The sequence below is a fragment of the Tinamus guttatus genome, unplaced genomic scaffold (genome assembly GCF_059628265.1).
Source record: "Tinamus guttatus ecotype Peru unplaced genomic scaffold, ASM5962826v1 Tinamus_guttatus_pri_ptg000716l, whole genome shotgun sequence".
Lineage (NCBI taxonomy): Eukaryota > Metazoa > Chordata > Aves > Tinamiformes > Tinamidae > Tinamus > Tinamus guttatus.
The window spans coordinates 3,196,614-3,217,394 of NW_028289250.1; the positions used below are offsets into that span (position 1 = coordinate 3,196,614).

Below are 20,781 nucleotides of genomic sequence, written 5' to 3' on the forward strand. Positions count from 1 at the left end.
AGTCAGGTTTCTTTCACTGGGACAAGCACTAGTCATTTCTATCTGCTTATGCAGAGTTATCTTCTTGGAAATAGGGTAGCAAAAAGGCTTCTTACACCATAACCTCTGCTGCTTTTTGCATAAGGGAATGGCTAAACATGAGGAATAGGTTCTCATCAATGCCTGACTCAGATGCTGTCTCACTGAAGACCAAAATATCTCTCTTGGAAAATAGCCCTTAGTAAGGGTGGCAAAATATGCCCTGAATATTCACCACACCCAGTAGAGGTCAATCAGACCTAAACATGGGGAAAACACAGCAGATTGTGTGCAGTTTAATGCATGTGCTTTTGGTGCTTTTGATTTCAGTAGGATGTCTCTGCTTAGAGCTAGGTATCCACTTGCACACACTTCTGGATAAGAATGACTTCTCATTACAAGAGCTGAGAAGATGAACACATGCCAAGAACTCCATCACTGAATTATTTTTAAAGAGTGCTTAAAAATGTGGCCTTGAAAATGCCTTGCAGCTACTCTACAGTCACACTGATTTCCGCAAGGACAGTTTTCTCACAACATTTCATGAGTGCTTAAAAAATGCACTTTCGCGATGTGCAACTATGCTCAGCTGAGATATATCGTAATCAAACATAGTAGCTTGCCATAGGAGCCTGTCTGTTCTTGCATGCATAGCTTTACACGCCAATTTTATTCTAAAAAGAACAATGTTGGCCTTTGAAAAACACATTTTCTTCACTAGCATAGAAGTTTCTACCCAAGCACAATGTCTTTACATCTCAGTAACTAACAGTGCAAAATACAGGCATGGCATGCTTCCATGCAACTTCATGAACCTGCGTGCAAAGATTGTATGTAGCTGTCACCACTAATGGCATGAACACATGGAGGATGATTTTTTTGTTGTTAAATGTGAAGATGAGTGCTCAGAACTAATCAAAAACACTATGCTGCAGACAGGGTGACTTTTATTCACTGTATTCTGACTGCAGGTTTAGACTTCAGATTAAGGAACATGGGCACTGAACTGCGTGGGATTTATTTCTGAATTTTATTAAAAGTGAAATCTTGCATAGTGGTGTTGTTTTTCAGATTCCAATAATTCCAACTAGGATATAGTTGGAAGGGGAATGGAGGCGTGGGACTGTCTGAGATAGACATTATCACCTTTGGGCTATTTCCAAGATCCCTCCTGTGGGTCAGTGTTAAGGAGGGAGCTCTGCTACCCGACACAGGTAGCCAGGTTAGTTAGTGGTCTCATTGCATCCCCTTGTGGTTGGGCGGCTACAGGAGCTGAGGTTTGTCCATGCCCAGAAGAACTAGGGATTGGGTAGAAACCGAACAGCAGTTCTCTTCCCAGGAAGCAATCAGGCAAGATCTGAAACATTCAAAAGGTGGAAAAAATAACTCTTTTTTTTTTCTCAGTGAAAAACCGCATTTCCTAGAAATATGCCCATTTTTCACATCCAAAGCGGTTCTCCAAGCCCATGACACTGTAGGATTCCTCCCAGCACATTTTGCAGCTCACCACAAAGACGACGAAGAGGCCTACGAGTGAGTACGGTGGAGGAACAGGGACATGTCTCTAACCACACTTAATACCTGTAATGGCAAACACAGCATGGATGGAGCAGCCCCTGCTCACACAGATTATTTATTCAGCGTGCTTTTGAATTGTCTACCTAGAATGAGTCCACTGTTAATACACCAGCAAGCAGGTCCCTCACTGAGATTGCATGAGATTTTAAACAACAGAAATATAAACAACTTAGACCGATTTTCCCAAGCACTATTTTCACTTTAAAAAGAAAAAAAAAGAGTCCTTGGAATCCGTGCAATAGCCGTTGCGGTGGAGTCATTAGCTTATTCTTTTGGAAAGCAAATATGTATATTTACTACATATTTCCAGGACAGTTTGCATCTTAGCAGATGTAATAAAGTTTTGGTAGGTACAGATTTAAATATATATATATATATGCATATATATGAAACTGGAGCTGCATGATCTGCAGCATGAGGAGACTGTCTTGCAGGATAGAACTGAGCTATTATTTTCAAAAGCATCAGGCTGAATAGTAGAAGAATACATTGCAACCAGCATTCCTTGTCACTCAGCAACGTATTTGTAAAAATGGATAATTAACCAAAATTTCTCACAAGCAATGCTACTTACAAATTGCTCCTTACAATGACCTTTTAAAAATGAACAAAATCCCTCATAATCTATTGTCTTTTCCAAAAGAGATAAGTCTCACTAATGGTAATGAGAGTTGCATCTACACACAGAGAACAGAGAGCGCAGATCCCCTAAGGCAGACCCCCAACCGGTGCGAATTAGCAGAGCTCCCCGGAAGCGCATTGAAGGGAGATACAGCTTGGAGGAAGATACAGCAATTTACCTCAATAGAAAATTCACCCCTTTGATGCTTATTTTCCACCCTGGCTTGCCACAAGACCTGATCACTTCTGTCAGCAGCAAAGAATCTCAATAGCTCAAGTTTAACTCTTTAGAGCAGGTCGTTTTTCCTCTGTGACAGGGCAGAAAATGAACTGCCAGAGCCAGGTCATTGCTTCCATTCTTAAACATTTTCTTTCCAAATTGCAGCACATTCATGTTTTAAAAGTCCAGTTTAATTCAATTCCCCTTTGAATGTTGCATTTGCGATGCTTACTGAAGATTCTTTTATATTATTCATACCAGTGTGTATTCCTAACACTTTTTACTTAGCCATCTCTTTTTAAAAAAGGAGCAGAGTCAGCTCAGTTACTAGAGGGAATCATAAATCAAATTTAATAAAAAAAAAATGTAGTCAGATAGAGTAACTGCAAAGATACAGCAATAATACGATCAGGTGTGTAATTCTGAACTTAAAACACCCATTTTCCAAACCATAACTGGACTATAGAAATGTCACAGCAATATATCACAGGAGTGCACCTTCTCTCAAATGCAATTACTCCCATAATTTATGTCGGTTCATCTAGCTTGTTGTAAATCAAGGTTCTAAGCCAAGGCACATTCTCTTATTTAATTTTAAATTAAATAAATTAAAATTGATAAAAAACAGTTGATTATAAGCAAACTGAACAGAGCAATACTTTTTTCTTTTTTTTTTTTTTTTAGGATTGTTCAAGCTGAATGGAAGCCCCAAGGGCCAGCTTCCCTCCCTGCTTCCTTCCTTGCCTCCACCCTTGCTTCCCTTCCTGCTTCCCTGTTTCCTTCCCTACCTTCCGTGTGCACGGCGGAGACGTAGGTCCAGTTGTAGCGCTTGACGATGTCGAGCATGGCGCGGGCCTGCAGCGTGTCGGAGGGGACCACCCTGAGGAAGTACTTGTAGAGCGTCTTGTCGCTCAGGTCGATGCTCGTGGCCGAGTAGGCGATCTGCGGGATGTCGAAGAGCTGCAGCAGGTTCTGCACTTGGATGGCCACGGAGCTGGAGCCAGGGCCGATGACACCCGCAATGGGCTTCTTGGCCCGGCCCAGCGGCTGCGCTTGCGGGTCGGACACGCAGCGGCTGCCACCCTCCCTGTCGTCCCGGATGGAGATGAGGGAGTCACGGATGAACTCGATGCTCTGCTCCAGGGCCACGGAGGAGTGCCAGCACGAGTCCCTGATCTCGCTGCCCAGGGTGATGTTGGGCAGCAGCACGGGGTCGGCGTTGATTTTATCCAGGGTGTGGAACATGGCCTCGACCCTCTGGATGCCGTACTGCTCGCGCACCTCTCCGCACTTCCTCTCGGGCACCTTCTCGGCCGGCGGCTGGTGGTGGACGGAGAAGAGGGCGCCGATGATGACATCGCCGTCCGTGCGCGCCACGGAGCGCGCCGACGAGGCTGCTGCAAGCTCCATGAGCACGGCGGGGACGAGGGCGAGCAGCGCGGGCAGCGCGGCGCCGCGCCAGCCGCCCCGGCACCCTGCAGGCTCCCCCGGCCGGCCCATGGCACCGGCGCGGGGGCAAAGGGCGCCCGCTCCGGCCGGCCGCCTCTCAGCTCGCTCCGGGCACCATCGCAGCGAGGGCTCAAAGCAGCACGCTCCGCCGGGCCAAGGCAGCCGTCATGTTAGGGGCTTCTGCCTGCAGGCATGGGAATAAGGGAGAGAAGGCGCTGGTCAGGGAATCGGCATCAAATGAGATATAAAAATTAAATTAAGGGGGAAAAAAAAGAAACAGAAGCACACAGTTTTTACTTTTGCAAATGCCCGAGTCAGTTTGCTCCAGCAAAGGCTCTCAAGAGGAAGTTTCAAGAGGGATTCACAATTAAAAATGCCTGCTTGCTTGTCTTGCCATGCCAGCTCACGGGCTCCTTTTGGGGCACGCAGGTCGGCTTTATGCAGCAAGGCGCTTGCAGCCCATGCTCTCCTTGCTACCAACCACCCCACCACGACCCGACTCAGAAGTTTGGGAAGTTTCGTGGGGTGGTGGCCAGAAGCACTCCCTTCTCCTGGTGCCCTTGCGTGCTCCAGAGGCCCCTTTCCATGCTGCAGAGCTGCCCTTCCCGACGGGAGAGGGCGAGCATCCTCGCGGGGAGATGTCATTGAAGGGCGGCGGAGGGCAGCAGGAAAGGGCTTCCCTGCCCTTCGCATGGCATCCCCGCGCACGGGGCAAAGCTGCGGTGCGGCCGGGGCAGGGGGCAGAACCGGCCAGACACCGGCGAGTTACTACAGCAACCGCGGCCAAGCCCCGCGGCGCGTCCCCGCCTCGCCCGCGGCGCGCGCGCGGCCGCACCGGCGGCGACACCGGCGGCTGCACCGGCGGTCACAGCAGCGGCCACACCGGCGGCCGCACCGGCGGCTGCACCGGCGGCTGCACCGGCGGCAACACGGGCGGCGCGGCCCGCGGCTCTCCCTGTTGCGCGGCGGAGCCGTCAGTACCTGGGACAGCGCCCGGGGCCGTCGCCGTGCCCCGGTGCCCCGGTGCCTCGGAGCCGGCAGTCCCGGTGTGTTGGAGCCCGGTGCTCCGGTGTCTCGGTGCTCCGGTGCCTCGGAGCCCCCGCGTCTCGGTACCCGGATCCCCGGCGCCTCGGAGCCGCGGCGCGCCCGTGTCTCGGTGCCCCGCTGTGTGTCGGTACCCCAGAGCCGCGCTGCGTCTCGCTGTCCCGATCGCGGTGCCCCGGAGCCGCGGTGCTCCTGTGTCTCGGCGCCCCGCTGTGTCTCGCTGTCCCGATCCCCCCCAAACTTCTGCCTTCCGCCCGCTGCCGCTGCCGCCGCTGCGGTGCCCCCGCACCCGCGCCCCGCACCCCGCACCGACCCCGGCCCCGTCCGCGGCGGGAGGCGGCCCCGCGCGGCGCCCGCGCCGCTTCCCCGCGCCCCGGGCGCTGCCGGCGGCTCCGGCGCTACCTGCGCGGAGAGGCGGCGGCTCCGTGCGCGGGCAGCGGCGGCGGCGGCGGCTCCGCGGGCGCCCCGAGCCGGAGGCGGCTGCGGGCTGGGCGCGAGTGCCCTCTGTCTTCCGCGCCGCTCCACGGCAGGGAGGAAAACAGGTCACGCCGGGCTCATCCATCCCCTCCCGCGGCGGGACCAGCCATGCTAGCCCCGCGCCCGGCTGCTGCCTTCGGCCGCGAGCGAGCGGGACGCGCGTCTGGCCCGGCGGCTCCGGTGCCGGTGGCCACGGCGAGCAGGAGGCTGCCCGGGGCCGTGCTCTGGGAGTGGGGCCTGCGACGTGCCCGCCTGCCGCGCGGGGAGGGCTTTGCTATCGCTGTATGTGTGTATACATATAGTGTATATATATATGTTTTAAGGGGACTGAGATAAGGTAAATTGCGTGTAAATACAGAGGCATCGAAATTGCAGTTTTCAAGTCAAGACGAATCTCTGTGAAGCACGCGAGAGGCGCGTCAGATTAAAATAATGCCGGATTGAATAATCATAATTCAGACGACCTGCTTGCATCCCTCACACAGGTCTCCGGTGCTTTCCTTGGCTGTGTGAAAGTTAAAGTTAGATTACCTTCCCGCTGGGAACTCTATAGATATTTGTCCTACTTTCTAAAGAAAGAGGCAAGGACAAACATTTAACTATTGCCTTTTCGGAGAAGGGTTTGTGGGGAATGTCCTTCCCCACGTCAACACTGGGGCTTTTTGAGAGCCGCCAGCTTGTGGGTTGCCTGTGCTGTGTGTCCGTGTGTGAGGCCCCCTCATGCAGGGTGAGCGGACGCGGGAGCTCGTGCCTGCCTGGCTTTGCCGGCAGTTGAGGCAACCAGAGAGGGAGCCAGGGGCGCGTTACAGTTTTTGGGTCAAGCTGGATCTAAACGAAGCAGTATTGGGGCGAGCCCATGGGGGCAGTGCCAGGCATAGGGCCCCTGCCAGCCCCGCGGCCTGGCCCAAGGGCAGCTCTGCCAGCACCAGGCCTGGAGCTGCACTCACTTGTGTATGGAAAGGAGGGATAAATCCCCCTTGGTTCACACTTTAATAATTCAACTTTGGTCCCTGTCCTTGGCACAGTGAGCCTACAACGTGCCAGCGAACGATCCCTGTGGTTGCCTAAGTAAAAGCTTTGCTGCCACTAGCTCTAGCAGAGGAAGCATTTGCAAGCGTTTCTCTGGGTTTTCCCTCAGTTTAATGTTGGAGCTCCCAACCTCGATGGACTAGGATGATGACTCTTTCTGCTGAGGCTGATGTCGGGCTGTCACACAGAGGCAACTGCTCTCCCTGCGGTGCTGGGCTGGCTTCCATCAGGATGCAGCACCGATGACCAGAGCCAAGGCCCTGCTGTCCCATCTGATGTTGAACAGTTTTTATTCCTGAAATGGAGGAAAAGTGAACAATTTTCCACTCTCCTATGAAACACAATTTAAAAATCGCTTGGAGGTTGATTGAAATAAAAAATATTTTGTTCAGATTCTGGTTTAAGCATTGCATCCTCTGCAGCACAGTGCACCATTATGTTACTTCAGATGAAATGAATCCAACTTGAAATGGAAATTCAGCCCCAGTGTTTCTTCAGAAGGTATTTATTTATTTATTTATTTATTTATTTATCCAGTCCTGCTAAATGTTCTTGGTAAAACATCTTATTTTAATGGAAAATCTACTACTGGCAAAGTTCTGCTCAGCTGTAGTGGGGGAATACAGTTAACTGGAGAAAACAGTTCGCCAGGAGAGCGGTCTGAAACAGTGAAGACTGAACCTCAGAAACCTCATTTGCTGAGATCCTACTTTTGGTTTGCTGAGAAACACAATTCCTGCCTCCTCCATTCCCGACCAGGAGAATTTTGCAGAATCTCTGGCTAAATTATTGGGAAGACTTAAAGCTATTCTGCAAGGATTGTGACCACTAGAATTACATAATTTATATTTATTCCATCCTGGAAACAACTAGCAAGCTCATATATTCCAGTCTGAAATCAGTTAAAACTTGTACTAGCTATTTTATAAATTGTCCTTTCTATTCTGCTTGCTCATACACTTTTCCTTTAGCTCTGCAAAAGCTACCTGCAGTATGTACACAGTAAGCATGCAGCACATGCATAGGTATCCTTCTGTAGTAAATACTGACATGTTTGTTCGTAAACAAGGATTCATACTCAGCTCATCATCTAGCAGGCTTGTTCTGTCGAAACAAGGATTTTGATCTTCCAAAAATATTCCGTGTGTCATATTTTCTCTCCCTTTAGCAAAGCAAATGCTTGTCATAGGTTTTCACTTCAAAAATTGTGCCAGCTACAGCATCATTTTCACCCTGTCTTATATTTTTATTAAGTTACACTATTTGTTCAGAAACAAAGAAATGGCATTTTTAGCAGTTTGATTACTGACACTTATTTGTTTCAACTGCTAGGAAATGAGCATTAGTGGATCAACATCCAAATATACGTGGCTTTGTAAGGGTCTGATTGCTCAGCTGTTCTTCATATTAGCAGATCCATAAAAATCAGATAAGATTAACCCATGAACTTTAGGCCTCACTGCCATGATACTTAGAAACTAGCAGTAGCTGTTATGACTGTCCTGGCTTTCTCCCTCCTGCTCTTTTTTGACAAGCTACATATTTCTTTGCCCAAGGTCTCCAGAAATTTGAAATTTCATTCCATCGCTTGTCATTATATTTTACAGGCTTACATGATTTTGCAGCCTTGGAAAATAACCCAAAAACCTCCTCAGAGACTTAGTCAGGGGGGAGTTGTCTGCCTGGTTGCGATTTTAAATGTCTTTCAAATAAGCGTGAGATCCAAATCAATGCAAAATTCAGCATTTGGGGATGTCATGTGGATTTTTGTTAGTCTCTAAGGATTATAGGCTCCATGAAGGGACGAACAGACTATATTTATTCATATTTTCAGCAGCGCTGGTCTCCAAATAACAGAGTTGTTAATAATCAAATTCTTTCTTCTGTTAATATTCTAATTAATTCAGTCTACATATTTAAATAAGTAATTGATTCCTTTACCATACTACAGTAAAAAAAAAAAAAAACAGAAAATCAGTAGAGTATCTTCATGCGGGCTGGAAGAGAGAGCCTGGAAGAGCCAGAAGAGGAAGGGCCAGCCCTTTGCTGAAGGGAGCATCTCAGCCGGGGTTTCTGCCGAACAAAATGCACCCCCCGACAGCAGCACGTGAGAGCCTCGAATGCCCCATGTCCCTTCACTGCACACCCTGGCCCTTGTCCCAGAGGCGACGTGCCTAACTTGGGCGTTTCGCAGGCGCACAAGGCTGTGAAACTGAATAAACAATTTGGGAGCGCTCATAGCTAGGAAGAAAATCAGGAGGAGTAGCTGAGAAGGCAGACGAATGTCTCCTTTGCAGGACAATGTGGCTACCCAGTCCTTGATGGTGTTTCAAGCTGTTCTGTATTTACTCACTTCTTTGCTATAAAATGTATGTATCGTGCCCTTTAGGCCAAAATGCTGTACTGCATTTACAATACCGTGTTATACACATCATTTCTATCCAACTCAATCAATTTTGATAGAATCCTCTTGCTCTAAAATCCTCTGATTCCCCTGAAATCATGCTCTGCAAAACAACCTGAGTAAATAGATAAATGTACACTGGGACCTGCATGCCAACTAGCTTAAGCAACACCAGACCAATGAGAAAAGCCCATTTCAAGGTGTAAGGTCTGCAATTTCCCAGCTTCAGATTTTTTTGTGTGTGTGTGTTAGAAGCACACAGACCCCAGCTGAACGGAAAATGTCGCTTTGAATCATTCTGGCTGAACTTGCTGGTGACAATAATGAAGAGCAGGCATCTTAGATATATAGGATTTAATGCAGATGAACTAGGTAGATCTACTTAATGTAGATTTTAACTAACATACAGGACACAGAAAATAACTACAAGTCACTATAGCCTATGGAGTAAAGTTATAGGAGTTGGTTTGGGTGAAACACTACAGTTAAAGCACCTGCTAGCTGAGATTTTGTAGTGATTTTCAAGGACAGCTCTTTGTAAAGATGTCTCAAGGAAACTGGTTTGTAAGTATAGAAAACTGATAAAATTCAAGAAAAGAAAAAAGAAAATAATAAAGAAATCTTTGCAGTGTGGATGAATAAAAGGTATTCTTGCTCACTTCTGCCATCTGTGCTTTCAGACAGGAGCCCCGGGTCGCTGAGACCAAATGCTGCAAATTTTAGTAACAAAAGAAGCCGGTGACTCGGGAAGACAGAAAGTTTACTCTGCGGCCATGCCAAGACAACACATCTCTGCACTGGCCAGAGGAAAACCTGCAGGTACACACTCATTTCTGGTATTTTTTTTTTCTCCCCAGCGCCTACAGTTAGCACTGAAAAAAGCAGGTCTTTATTTACCAGCAGTTATTTGTATCCTTTATTTCACTGTATGTTTTCTTTCCATATATTTTACTAGGAAAAAAAAAAAACCTAAAGAATGCAAGAGCATAAGAGAAAGAAAGAGATAAAAGTCCTGTTTAAAATAAAAAAAATGTCAGAGGCAGAAAAGGCTCATAGTCTTTCCAAAACCGGATTATTTTTACACATGACTGAAGTACGATGGAGTTTTTACAAATGTCAGAGTCGCAATCAAACCATGCATAACAAATGTCTGATACATTTTAAGGAAACGTTCTAGTGACCTGCAACCCCCTCCTCCACCCCCTCCCCCATTATTAATGGATCAAAAAGATACACAGTGATTTATGCTGAAGCCTCCAGAAAGTTGCTTTTGCCATTTACACTCTATTCCTGGTTTTGTAGCGCAGTGTACCCGATACTTTATGAGCTTCCACAAATACCCCCTCTCAGAGTCTGCAGCAGCAAATAAAACATGGGAGAATGGAACACCTTAAAGATCAGTAGGATTTTGTGGTGACCTTTATCTAAAATTATCTCATTTTCCACCTTGTCCCTTTTTGATGAATTCACATTTTCTCAGAAAGGCTGGAAAATATGCCCATATGCCTGATGTAAGACTCGTATCTTTTCTTCACCTTGCTCTCGATGTATGGTTATGTCCATTAGGGGAAATACAGCCCTATTGTTCTAGTTTTGTAATCATTATTTTCCTTAACGTGGGTAGTGTTAATGGAATAACACATGGCTACGTACTGACCCCTCAGGACAATAGGAAACATCTCTTAGAGGAGTAGAGAAGAAGTTTCAGAACATATCTGTGCTTCGGGTTAACAGAGATCCCTCTGCATCCTGTCTGCAGCTGTGGACACAACTAGCACATACTCAAAAGAGGAAAGAAGAGCATTTATATGTTTTATAACACTGCTTATAGCTGTGTTTTATAACACTGTTTATTTAGATATGTGCAGCCTACACACTTTCCATTCTTTGGTCTGAACCCAAAGGTTTCCTCAGAGAGGGCAAGGAAATCTGCAAGGAAATTAAGTAATAGTGTATGTATTTGTAGAACTTAGCTATTACTCTAACAAAGAAATATGGAATAAAGGATGCGATACTCAGATGAGGCAGGAGGATGCGATGTGCAAACTTTGCTCTTCCAAGTATTTGCAGTCTCGTTCATTCTTTTGTTCAAAAAAACGATATGCAAAGCACTGCACCCCGAAATGAGATGTTAGTTCAGAGCATTTCAAAAGCAGTTCCCGACAAGTGTTTGTGTCCTGACATCTTCCGTGCTCTAAGCTTCTTTTATTTACCGTCTTCGTGGGGCACTGCCTTGCCCACAGAATTCGCACACAGCCTTTCTCATTTGGCTCTCTAGCGAGGCAGAGCGCTTCCAGAAACATTTCATTACTCCAGGATCTATGAGAGTCATTATCCTGGCGCTCTTTCCTCTCTCTTCCCTGACACTGTGCTGCTGTGGTTTTGCTGATTTCAGTCTATCATGAAAACGCCTTTTTAAGGGCAGGATAGTAAACACCAAGTGTAACACTGCTGCTAGTGATTAAGTGGACCCAGAAGTATGAATTTATTGACTGTGAATGCTGGTTCTCTCTCTATATATATTTACAATAAAACACTTCCTATCTTGCATTTCCATTAGTTATTAACCTTTTGCCATCTATTCTCTTCATTTGTTGCTCCAGCCCAACTAGAATCAGTGGTTCCCATCTGGGTCATACATTAGGTCCTACTTCTTCATACACTGCATTTGCATGTGTGCTCCTCTGCACATACTGTGTACATGATTTCCACCTGCATTACTAAGACAGGTCAGATCCCAGGCTATTTTTTTTTAATAGCCCATTTTTGAAAATTAATGGAGCTGGGAAGTTCTAGCAATCCAGGCAAACCGCCTCCTTGGGCATTGTCCTTCCTAGACCACTGCTGACTGGGACTTCCGTAGGGCCCTGTTACATTTCTAGCAGCATCCAGCTGGTCTTGGTGCTTCATAATGAAGATATGAAAAAATAATGAAGAAACCAGGTGGCTGCCTAGGTCACCTGCTGACCATCTTGTGCAACCAAAGGGCAGCAAGTCTACATTTACTTACTGTATATTCAGTGATGTTAAGGAACTGAGAGTCTAAGCACATAGAATCAGACAAGATTTTTTTTTCCACATCATTAATGGTTGTCAATAAAATAAGCAAATCTGATCCTTTCCTTTCCTTTTCCTTTTCCTTTTCCTTTTCCTTTTCCTTTTCCTTTTCCTTTTCCTTTTTCTTTTTCTTTTTCTTTCTTTCTCTCTCTCTCTTATTGAGAGAGCTTTCAGCTCCCAGCTTTATTGTCATGGACAACCAAGGTATATCTGATTTTAATGAAGGCTGTATGAACTATTTTTTATTTCTTGCTTTTGATCTTTTTTGATTGTTTTCCATTCAATCATGTGGCTACAGACAATAAGATTTTTTTAAGAAGCTAACAGTTTTATTTTCTTTTTTTCAAAGAAAGAAAGAAAAACTTAAAACATCAACAAGTCAAAAAGTGGAGGAGAAATCAACGATACTTAAAAAAGTCTTTAAGATATCTAAATTTGTACAGTAACCACAACCGCATGAGGTGGACTTATGTAAATACCTCCCTGGAAGAGAGGCAGGCAGAATGCAATTACTAGAGGTAGGAAAGAGAGGTCCTTATGGAACCACTAATCAGTTTATGCTTGTGAACTGTGTGTATAGATTATTAATAATAAATTTTATTATCATTCTTGCAAGCTGACCCCTAACGGCTGAAAGGAGAGGAAAACTACATGGCTGAATTGTTATGCCATCACACACTGTCAGTCAAAAAGCATATGGGCAATGGATTTTTGTTGCAGTAAATTAAGAGAATTTTAGAATTAATTTTTTTCCTAAATAGCAGTTAGTTATACCATTTCAAGCATATCCACATAGTCATGCTGGTGAATTCAGAACGAGATGGCCTCATAGCTTTCAGATCAATAATGTGGGTGTAAAAGCCTGTTGCATAAGCGCTTATTAATCTCCTGACATAGACATTTATTTTAAAATTGAGGACATGTTCTTGGTAGTAAATATTTTTGATTTTGTTTTCCCTTTTTTTTGGGGGGGGGGGAGGCTGCAGCTTCTGAAAACACTCTTCTTCATCACCACTGCAAGTTCTCTTTAGCTGCAGACCATAAGTTCCCCCATAAATTACCTCAGAGCAGTTCAAGTGATTTAAGCTGCTGTCTCTACAATGATGGGCAGATATTGATTTCCACGTTTTTATTTAAATTCAACAAGCTCTTGATAGTGCTAAGTCTGAAACATCTCAATTCCTATCGTGTCTTTGATGTTCAGATGGTACCTCTACTTAGTTCGTCTTCACTGCATTGTGTTCATATGTCAGAAAACTGGCTTGATCAGCTCTATCAGCAGATCTTTTAGCCTAAAAGAACATCTTATTCCTACTGGGCTTTTATTTGCCTCTATTTTTTTAACCACAGCCAAAGAGGAAGCAAATACACATCATTCTTCTTTCTTACTCTTTTCTAATCAACAATTCAATACATTCCACTGAAATCACTTATATGACATTTTCAGACTTTCTATTTTCTATATCACCCTAAAATTTGAATGTTCAGCCTAAAACTGCATGAAAAGCCTTTCCTGACTTGCTTGCTTACTTTTTGCAACTACATGCAAATAGACTCATGACACAACATACAGAACCTAATTATAAGGAGTATTCAGGCATATGTTTAACTCCATTCTCATTTAACGTATCTTTTACATTTGTGCCACCATAGCTTTCTGTTTGTTTTTGCTTTTTAGAAAATGAGGAGGGTAATGAGGGTAAGGGTAAGAATTCAGTGATACAAGGTGAGAAGACAGCCTCCAGCTTCAGTTGCCTAGTCCATTTTTGCTTTGGTTTATTCATTTCTAATGCAGTAAAAGCCTCATGAATAAATAAACCCTAAGAAAATCTGCATAGTAAATACACAAACAAACTACTATTTTATGTGGAAAACAGCTCATATGCTTTCTGAGCAACACAGCTAATTTTCCACTGTTGTATATATTTCCTTGTTAAAAATCTTCAAAGGTGAGGAGAGAGACACTTGGGGCTGTTTGTTGCTGCAAGGAAGACCTGATGCTGCCTGGTCGGATTTCATATTGGCTCCTTGAGGATACAGAGCACATAGGAGAGTGTGGAGGAGCTCCAAGGACTGTTACACAAGAGCCTCTGCACATTTCTCAGTTGTAAATTGTGCTCCCTGGGTGCTCAGACTAAGCTGTATTTTCTCTTTGCCCATTTTAACTGTCTTGGTTGGATACATGAAATGTGGGTGAGAGGAGGCTGTTACTCAGTTCAATGCTATCTTTAATATTACAGTGTAGATAATATATTCTGAAACCTTTTCTTTGAAAGAAGTCTGCATTTGATAATGTTAGAAAGTATCAAATCTTTATAAGGCTTATGGGATAATTTAGGTTAGATGAAGTTCTTGCTTTATGGAAAAAAATGCATAATAATGTACAATGATGATAATAACTGCATATTGGAAGCTGGCTACACAGGGAAAAGCTACCTGTTTAGTACATACCATTTCAGCACGGTGAAATAATGAAGTGTCTAGATGCAGAAAATGAACAATGAAGAGCAGCAGATTTTACTTTGCAGCAGATTATCCTTTGCATTATCCTACTTTGCAGATGTCTTAATGACCACTCAGCTGGGAGCTGCCAAACAACCCCACCAGGATCTCAGAAAGATGCAAGGAGCGGGAAGGAGAGGAGAGGGAAGAACTCACATGCTCCCGAGGGAATTGCTTTGATGCAAGGCAGATTGCAGGAGGCAGTTATTGCCAAGGCAAGGTAGAACCAAAAAGTCAGACCAAACCAAGCCTGGACAACATCAACCACCAATGAGGCCCGTCATGCTCAGCTGAAATATTAGGCTGCCTGGGCCAAATATCTGGTGGGATATGATGGGAGGCTGCAAAGAGGATGGGGCAAGACTCTTCTCAGTGCTGCCCACTGCCAAGACAAGAGGAATGGACCCAAATCAAAACACAGGAAACTCCTCATGAACACTGTGAAGGTAACAGAACACTGGAACAGGTTGTCCGGAGAGGTTGTAGAGTCTCCATCCTTGGAGATATTAAAAATTCTGGACAGAATATTCAAAAGTCTGGACAAGGTCTTGGGCACCCTGCTGCAGCAGGGGATTGAACCAGGTGATCTCGTGAGGCCCTTTCCAACCTCAACCATTCTGTGATTCTGCGATGAGAAGGAAATATCTGTGAATCCTAAAGATTTAATAAATATATAAAGACTCAAAGAGGATCAGAGTATCAAAGTAAGTCTGCCAAACAAAAAGATCTTCGGTAACCAGAAAAGGCCACTGTTTAGAAGTCCCAAAACAGAGTACTTAAATTACATGTACTTATAAGCCACAAATTAGAGCTGCTGCTTTGCTCAGGCCATTCTAGGTCTGCTCTAGGTTGGGTTCTAGTCCCCTGTGATGCCATGTCAGAAGCAACAAACACAAATTTGGGGCCTCTAACCAACTTATTGCTTATTTCTTGTTGCATTTCCATTTTTTTTTTTACACCAAAACCATAGATAAACATGGTTGGATTAACTAAAGTGTATGTGTACATTGGAAGTAAAATGACATCTATATCCAGAGAAAATATCTTTTCTCATTAGCTAAAATTGCTGCCTTAGTGAGTAAGTGCCCCAAGCTAAAGTGAAAGGTCAGCTCAGGGACGCCTCCAGCTCCTCTCTACTAGATCAAATGAGAGAGATTTACTCTAGGGATTCACATGGTCTCATACGGCATGGTGTGCTTGGGGGTACTGACTTCTTCACACTTCTGCCTGAACAGCAGGTAAAGTTCTAATTTGTTATAATTTATATTGACACAGATATAATGACACAGATCCCATTGCCTTAGCAGCACAAAGCAGCCTAAACCCAGTTGTGCTACCTGGCAGACAACTTTACTGTAATCCCCCCTAGCTCAGTGCTACATATGCTTCTTTATCTAATTACATCATATATTGAGGTTACAATTATCCTTATATCTTGTACAAGAAATGCTGTTTGGCTTTACACAGATTAAGTGCTACTACCCTGAAGAACAGCAACAAACCTATTAATGAGAGTAGTTTATTGGCAGCTTTGTAGCATCTCCTTGTCTCTTTCAAGCATTTTACAGCGATTTGACATTTGTCCGCTCCCTAAGCTCAGAATTCCCTAAGCTCAAAGGCTGGATTGTGTTAAAAGCACATATTACCACTATAGAAAGCTTTGTGCTTTTTTTCTGAGTCAATGTAACAATCTACATTGGTTCAAAGATGAATTTTGAGTAGATAATTAATTGTAACACTTTTCTGAAGAGAAATATTATTAATACTTCTTTTAGAACGCTACGATATGCCTTGTCTAGGTATATATTTAAATAACTTCAAGAACTGGATTCCAAATCCTAGATAGTAACTGTAGATTATGTCCTAGATGCAATGACATATTTTTTTTTCTTCTGCTCTATATTTAGATGTCTTTTTAATTGTCCTCTTCTCCTGGAAAAAGGGAGATGGTCTTAACTCCCACCAGTGGCTGCTCAGCTGCCACAGTCAGTGTTGAGGTCAGGTCTACCACCTGATTTCCACAAAACCAGCACGTAGCTCAGCTGAGTGGCAGATGGACAAGGGTGTAGAAGAATCCTGTATGCACGTGATGTGAGACAGATGGCCTGAGGAGTGTGATTCCGTGGGGTGTAGGTAGATTCCTCCAGGAGATGCTGTGGTAAGAGGTAAAACTGCATTACTGATATATTAAACTTTATTATTTTGGAGAACTGAAGAAGCTGGGAGGGGGTGGGGCGGAGAAGGAGGTGTAGAATCCTGTGGCTACATCATATTAATCTGTGCAAGCTGGGGAGTTGGCCCACTGATTCACATGATTGCTTTCGGCACAAAAAAAATATTCTGCTCTTTGTAGCTCTGTGAGAAATAGAAATCTTCTACTCTCTTGCCTAAAGCCATATCGCACTGTAGATGGTAGCAATTATATGTTGAACACTTTGGAAGTCCCATTATCACAGCTAAGTTACGACACCAACACTAAAGAAATGGGGAACAGTAAAACCTAGCAATATCATTTTCCACGAATGAGCAGATTATAGACAATGATTTTACCAATCCGGAATAAATTTATCTCTAGAATGCAAAGATTTTTTACACACTGAATGGTGTTCTGTACTCAGGTAACTGTTCAACATAATGTGCAACCATTGTAGAAAAGTGAATATAGCCCAGTTACTGTCAGTTTTATTCTTTTTTTTTGTAACCAGTGGAACCAGTCATGAGACAAACAGAGTTCTGACTTTCTCCAGGAATATTTTCTATTTGCTTTTGCAGTTAAAATGTTGGTGGGAAGGGCTTTAAAATTTCCATTGTTGACTGCTATTCTCTCTCTTCTCCATCCTCCCTCAAGCATGTCTTCTGCTTTTATTTGCTTACTCTCCCTGGATTTAAGAGTTACTACTGAGAGCAAAGGGGAATCTGCATCCATAAACAGCAGAGCCTATGTTCTGAAGTGTGGTCAAAAAAACCACACGATTGCTTTTTATGTTATATTCTCTTCCCTTTATACCATTCCTTCCTATTTCATTAAATTAAATGGCAATTATCTTCTTTCAAGCAGTCTAGCTTTTTAGAACAGGAGGGAAATTACCAGGTACTAATCACTAGACTCCTTTGTCATTAGCTGCTGAATAGAAACGGGCATCCTTCCACCTGCTCTTGACCCCTGTTTCAAAACAAAGCCCATTTGTCCTGAGAACTGAAGAAGATATTTGCTACTGAAAGGGAGACAGAGAAAATGAGAGGCTCAAACAGACAACACAAGGCAGGAAAGGCACCCTCTCGGTGCCATTGTATTTTCTCCTTGTGAAAATAGAAATGTTCCTTTCTAGCTTACGAATTTTTATAACATCCAAAGAAGAACATAAACGAAGTTCACTTTCACCAGTGATTTGTATTGAAAGCCTTAAGAAAATGCCATCACCATCAAACAAAGCACAAATCCAGACCCTGGAGAGCAGCCGTAGGAAATTAAACAGACAGCATGCATAATACAGCAACACAAAACTAACACACACAAAAAGATAACTTCTCAGAGATTCACAGCCTTTAGTCTGTGCGCAAAGCTTGCCGAAGCATGAACTGCAGTCTGCCACGTCTATATGGATTCTTATACTATATGCTGTTTGAGCAGTTTCTAATAACTAGTATAAGAATCCATATAGACGTGAGATCAGACTAGCCAGCTGTCATGTTTTTCGGCAAGCTTTGCGCACAGACTAACAGGCTGTGAATCTCTGAGAAGTTATCTTTTTTTGTGTGTGTGTGTGTGTTTGTGTGTGCTGCCATATACATGTTCCTTGCACTTTTGGAGAGAAGGGAGACCTCAGTTCCCTGTGAAGCCTGTTCCACTGGTCTGAGACGTGAAGCAGTTTCTGCTAGAGCTGGCACATCTGCCTTGTTTTTTTCATTTTGAAGGTAAATGGGAAAATTTATTCTCCAAATAAATTCGGAGATTCATTAGCTTCAAGATGCAGAAGTAGAGTCTATATCCAAAGTTCAGAGAGTTCAGAGCTCCGTCAGAAGTTCAGAGCTCTCCCATGCACAAAGGGATCTACAGGAGGCTTACGAGTCTGAACAGTAAAAACACCAGTTGTTGTCAGGGGAGATCCATCATGTTTAAATAGACTTCTCAGATATATAGTGATGGAGGACATCACAGTGATCATTGCTCACTTCTTATTGAAAATCGTAGATCCTTGGATATTAATAAAGATGCTTCCTGATTACTATCTTTGCTACTATATTTGATGGCAATAATAGGTCCTTGTAGGTAGGCCTATAGGCTTTATCAGCATGGCCTCCATCAGGTACATACATGAATAGAGGGTAGTCAAGTGGCCAAGCAAGTGGTCTAGCTTGTGTCCAAGGCTTTCTGGAAGAAGACATTCTGCATTTCAGCAGGACTGATCTTCAGCCTCATGGGTATCCTGTAGCCTTTTGCATCCATCTCTGCTCTACTCAAATCTGTAATGACCTCCACACACTCTAGCCCCTCTCCAGGCCGTCCAAACTCAGAAGAAGACTAGTGATGCACAATGGGCTACGTAAAGTCTATACACCACAGGCCAGAGACTGAAGACAAGAGGAATTGTTCTGGCTAGCAGACTTCTATTTTAATTCCCATCTCCCATTACTGGAGTACCCAGACTTCATCAAGCAGAGCAGGCAGAGGAGCAGATGCTGTTGGTGGGACTTCTTCACCTTCACAGGTTCAGGGGATCATCAGTGGGTGCAAAGCACTTGCACCAGAAGCCCCAGCCTGAGATCCCTCGTGGAGGAACCTACGCTGCCCTAGACTGATGGCGCTTTCACATCAGCAACCACCAACAGAGCTAATATACTCAGCTCGAGGTTTCCCTCAAATTTCCATCGTCTCCACTATTCTGAGGAAATCATTTCTCCAATTCTTTTTTTTTTTTTTTTTGGTCTGGGCTAGGGAAATAACACGGTACTTCCTCTGCTCCTTGACAGTTTCTAAGTGTGAAAGTGCTTTAAAGCCACAAAGAAATACTTGTGGTGTGAGTACACGTTCCAAAAGTTGTCCTTACGTTCCTCCCAAACGGGATTTTTCCACTGCCCTTCCTGTGACTATCCGTGGAAAGCAAATGAACAGCGTCACAAACGGAACGTGCGGATTTTTCGCCTCATGGCTATAACGCAGCGCGTCCTCTCCCCCGAAACGCACTGAGACCTGCAGGGGCTTCCCCACAAAACCGCGCCGCCCGGCGGGAGGCGCACGCATGCGCACCCCGCCACCGCCGCGGCCTCCCTCCGGCGCCTCCCTCAGGCCCCGCCCCAGTGAGGGCAGGCGGCCGCTCCTTCCCGCCCCCTTTGCCCCTGACAGCGTCTCGGGCGTGTCTGCGCGTGCGCGGCAGCCCCGCCCGCTCCCCCCCGTGCGGACGTCACGTGACGCCAGACGGGCCGAGTCGCGCAGGTACGTGGGGACCTGGGGGAGCCCCGCGGCGGCCGTTGGGGCGGCCGCGCGCCCCCGGGGAACGCGGCGGGCGGGGGGCGATGGGGGCGGCCCCGGCCTGGCAGGGCCGCCTTCCTGGCGGGGCCGCCTTCCTGGCGGGGCCTCGGCCGGCCCCCGCGGGCCGCTCCGCGCGACCTGGAGGGTAACGGGCGAGGGGTGAGGCTCTGTCGCCCCGTCACCTCTCTCACCTGCGGCTGTCGTAGCCGCGGCGCTTTGAACCCCCGTGAGCAAAGAGTGTCCCTCTAGTTTGTGTATCGGCAGTTGTAATCTCTGCACGTGCAGACCTGATTGGCAGAGGGATTTGTTGTTGTTGTTGTTTGCAGTTGTGTGAAATTAGCATGTTTTCTACGAGCTATAATGAGTTCTGCTAATGATACTGTTGAAGAAAAAAAAATTAAGTGCAAGAACCATACAAAAGCTCCATACCTACAATGTGGACCTGACCTGACTCCATTTGTGAGCTGTTAGTGCCCATGTGCAGTTTGTCCATTAATGTCTCTGCTAGAGTTGTTTCACTTATAAATATCACATATTCATGGGGTTGGGCTGGCTCTGGAGACCAGTGGTTTAAGCTCTCACCTGTGAAGTGCCCAGAATCAGGAGGTCTCTTCTGAGCAACAGCTATGACATGCAGTGTTCTTGTTGTTCTCCATCTAGCTGTCTGACAAAATGGGAAGATACAGTTTGAGACAAGTGCTCCAAGCCTAGCTTTGCATAATGCTTTTCCATTAAGACAGAAATTGATCTGTAAAACTATGTGGCTACTCAGCATTTAGATTTCTTGGCATATATAGGTTGTGTCCAAAACTTTTGCAAGTTCAGCAGCTACTGCACAGCAAAAAAAATAAATGTGGGTGTTTACTTTTTGTAACATTTATCATTGACTAATGTGAGCCTGTTTTACAGAGA

The 20,781-nt window shown here is 45.1% G+C and overlaps 1 protein-coding gene across 3 annotated transcripts in view; it reads right to left on the reverse strand.

The window, feature by feature from the left end:
- The window catches only part of GRM1 (glutamate metabotropic receptor 1), a 173,249-nt gene extending 169,092 nt beyond the window's left edge, over positions 1–4,157 (reverse strand). For all 3 annotated transcript variants that reach the window (XM_088537035.1, XM_010224617.2, XM_088537036.1), the window contains exon 1: positions 3,226–4,157. In XM_088537035.1, the coding sequence (XP_088393161.1) occupies positions 3,226–3,937 (712 nt within the window). In that variant the 5' untranslated portion in view covers positions 3,938–4,157. The remainder of the gene's footprint in view (positions 1–3,225) is intronic.
- Between the last annotated feature and the right edge of the window lie 16,624 nt (positions 4,158–20,781).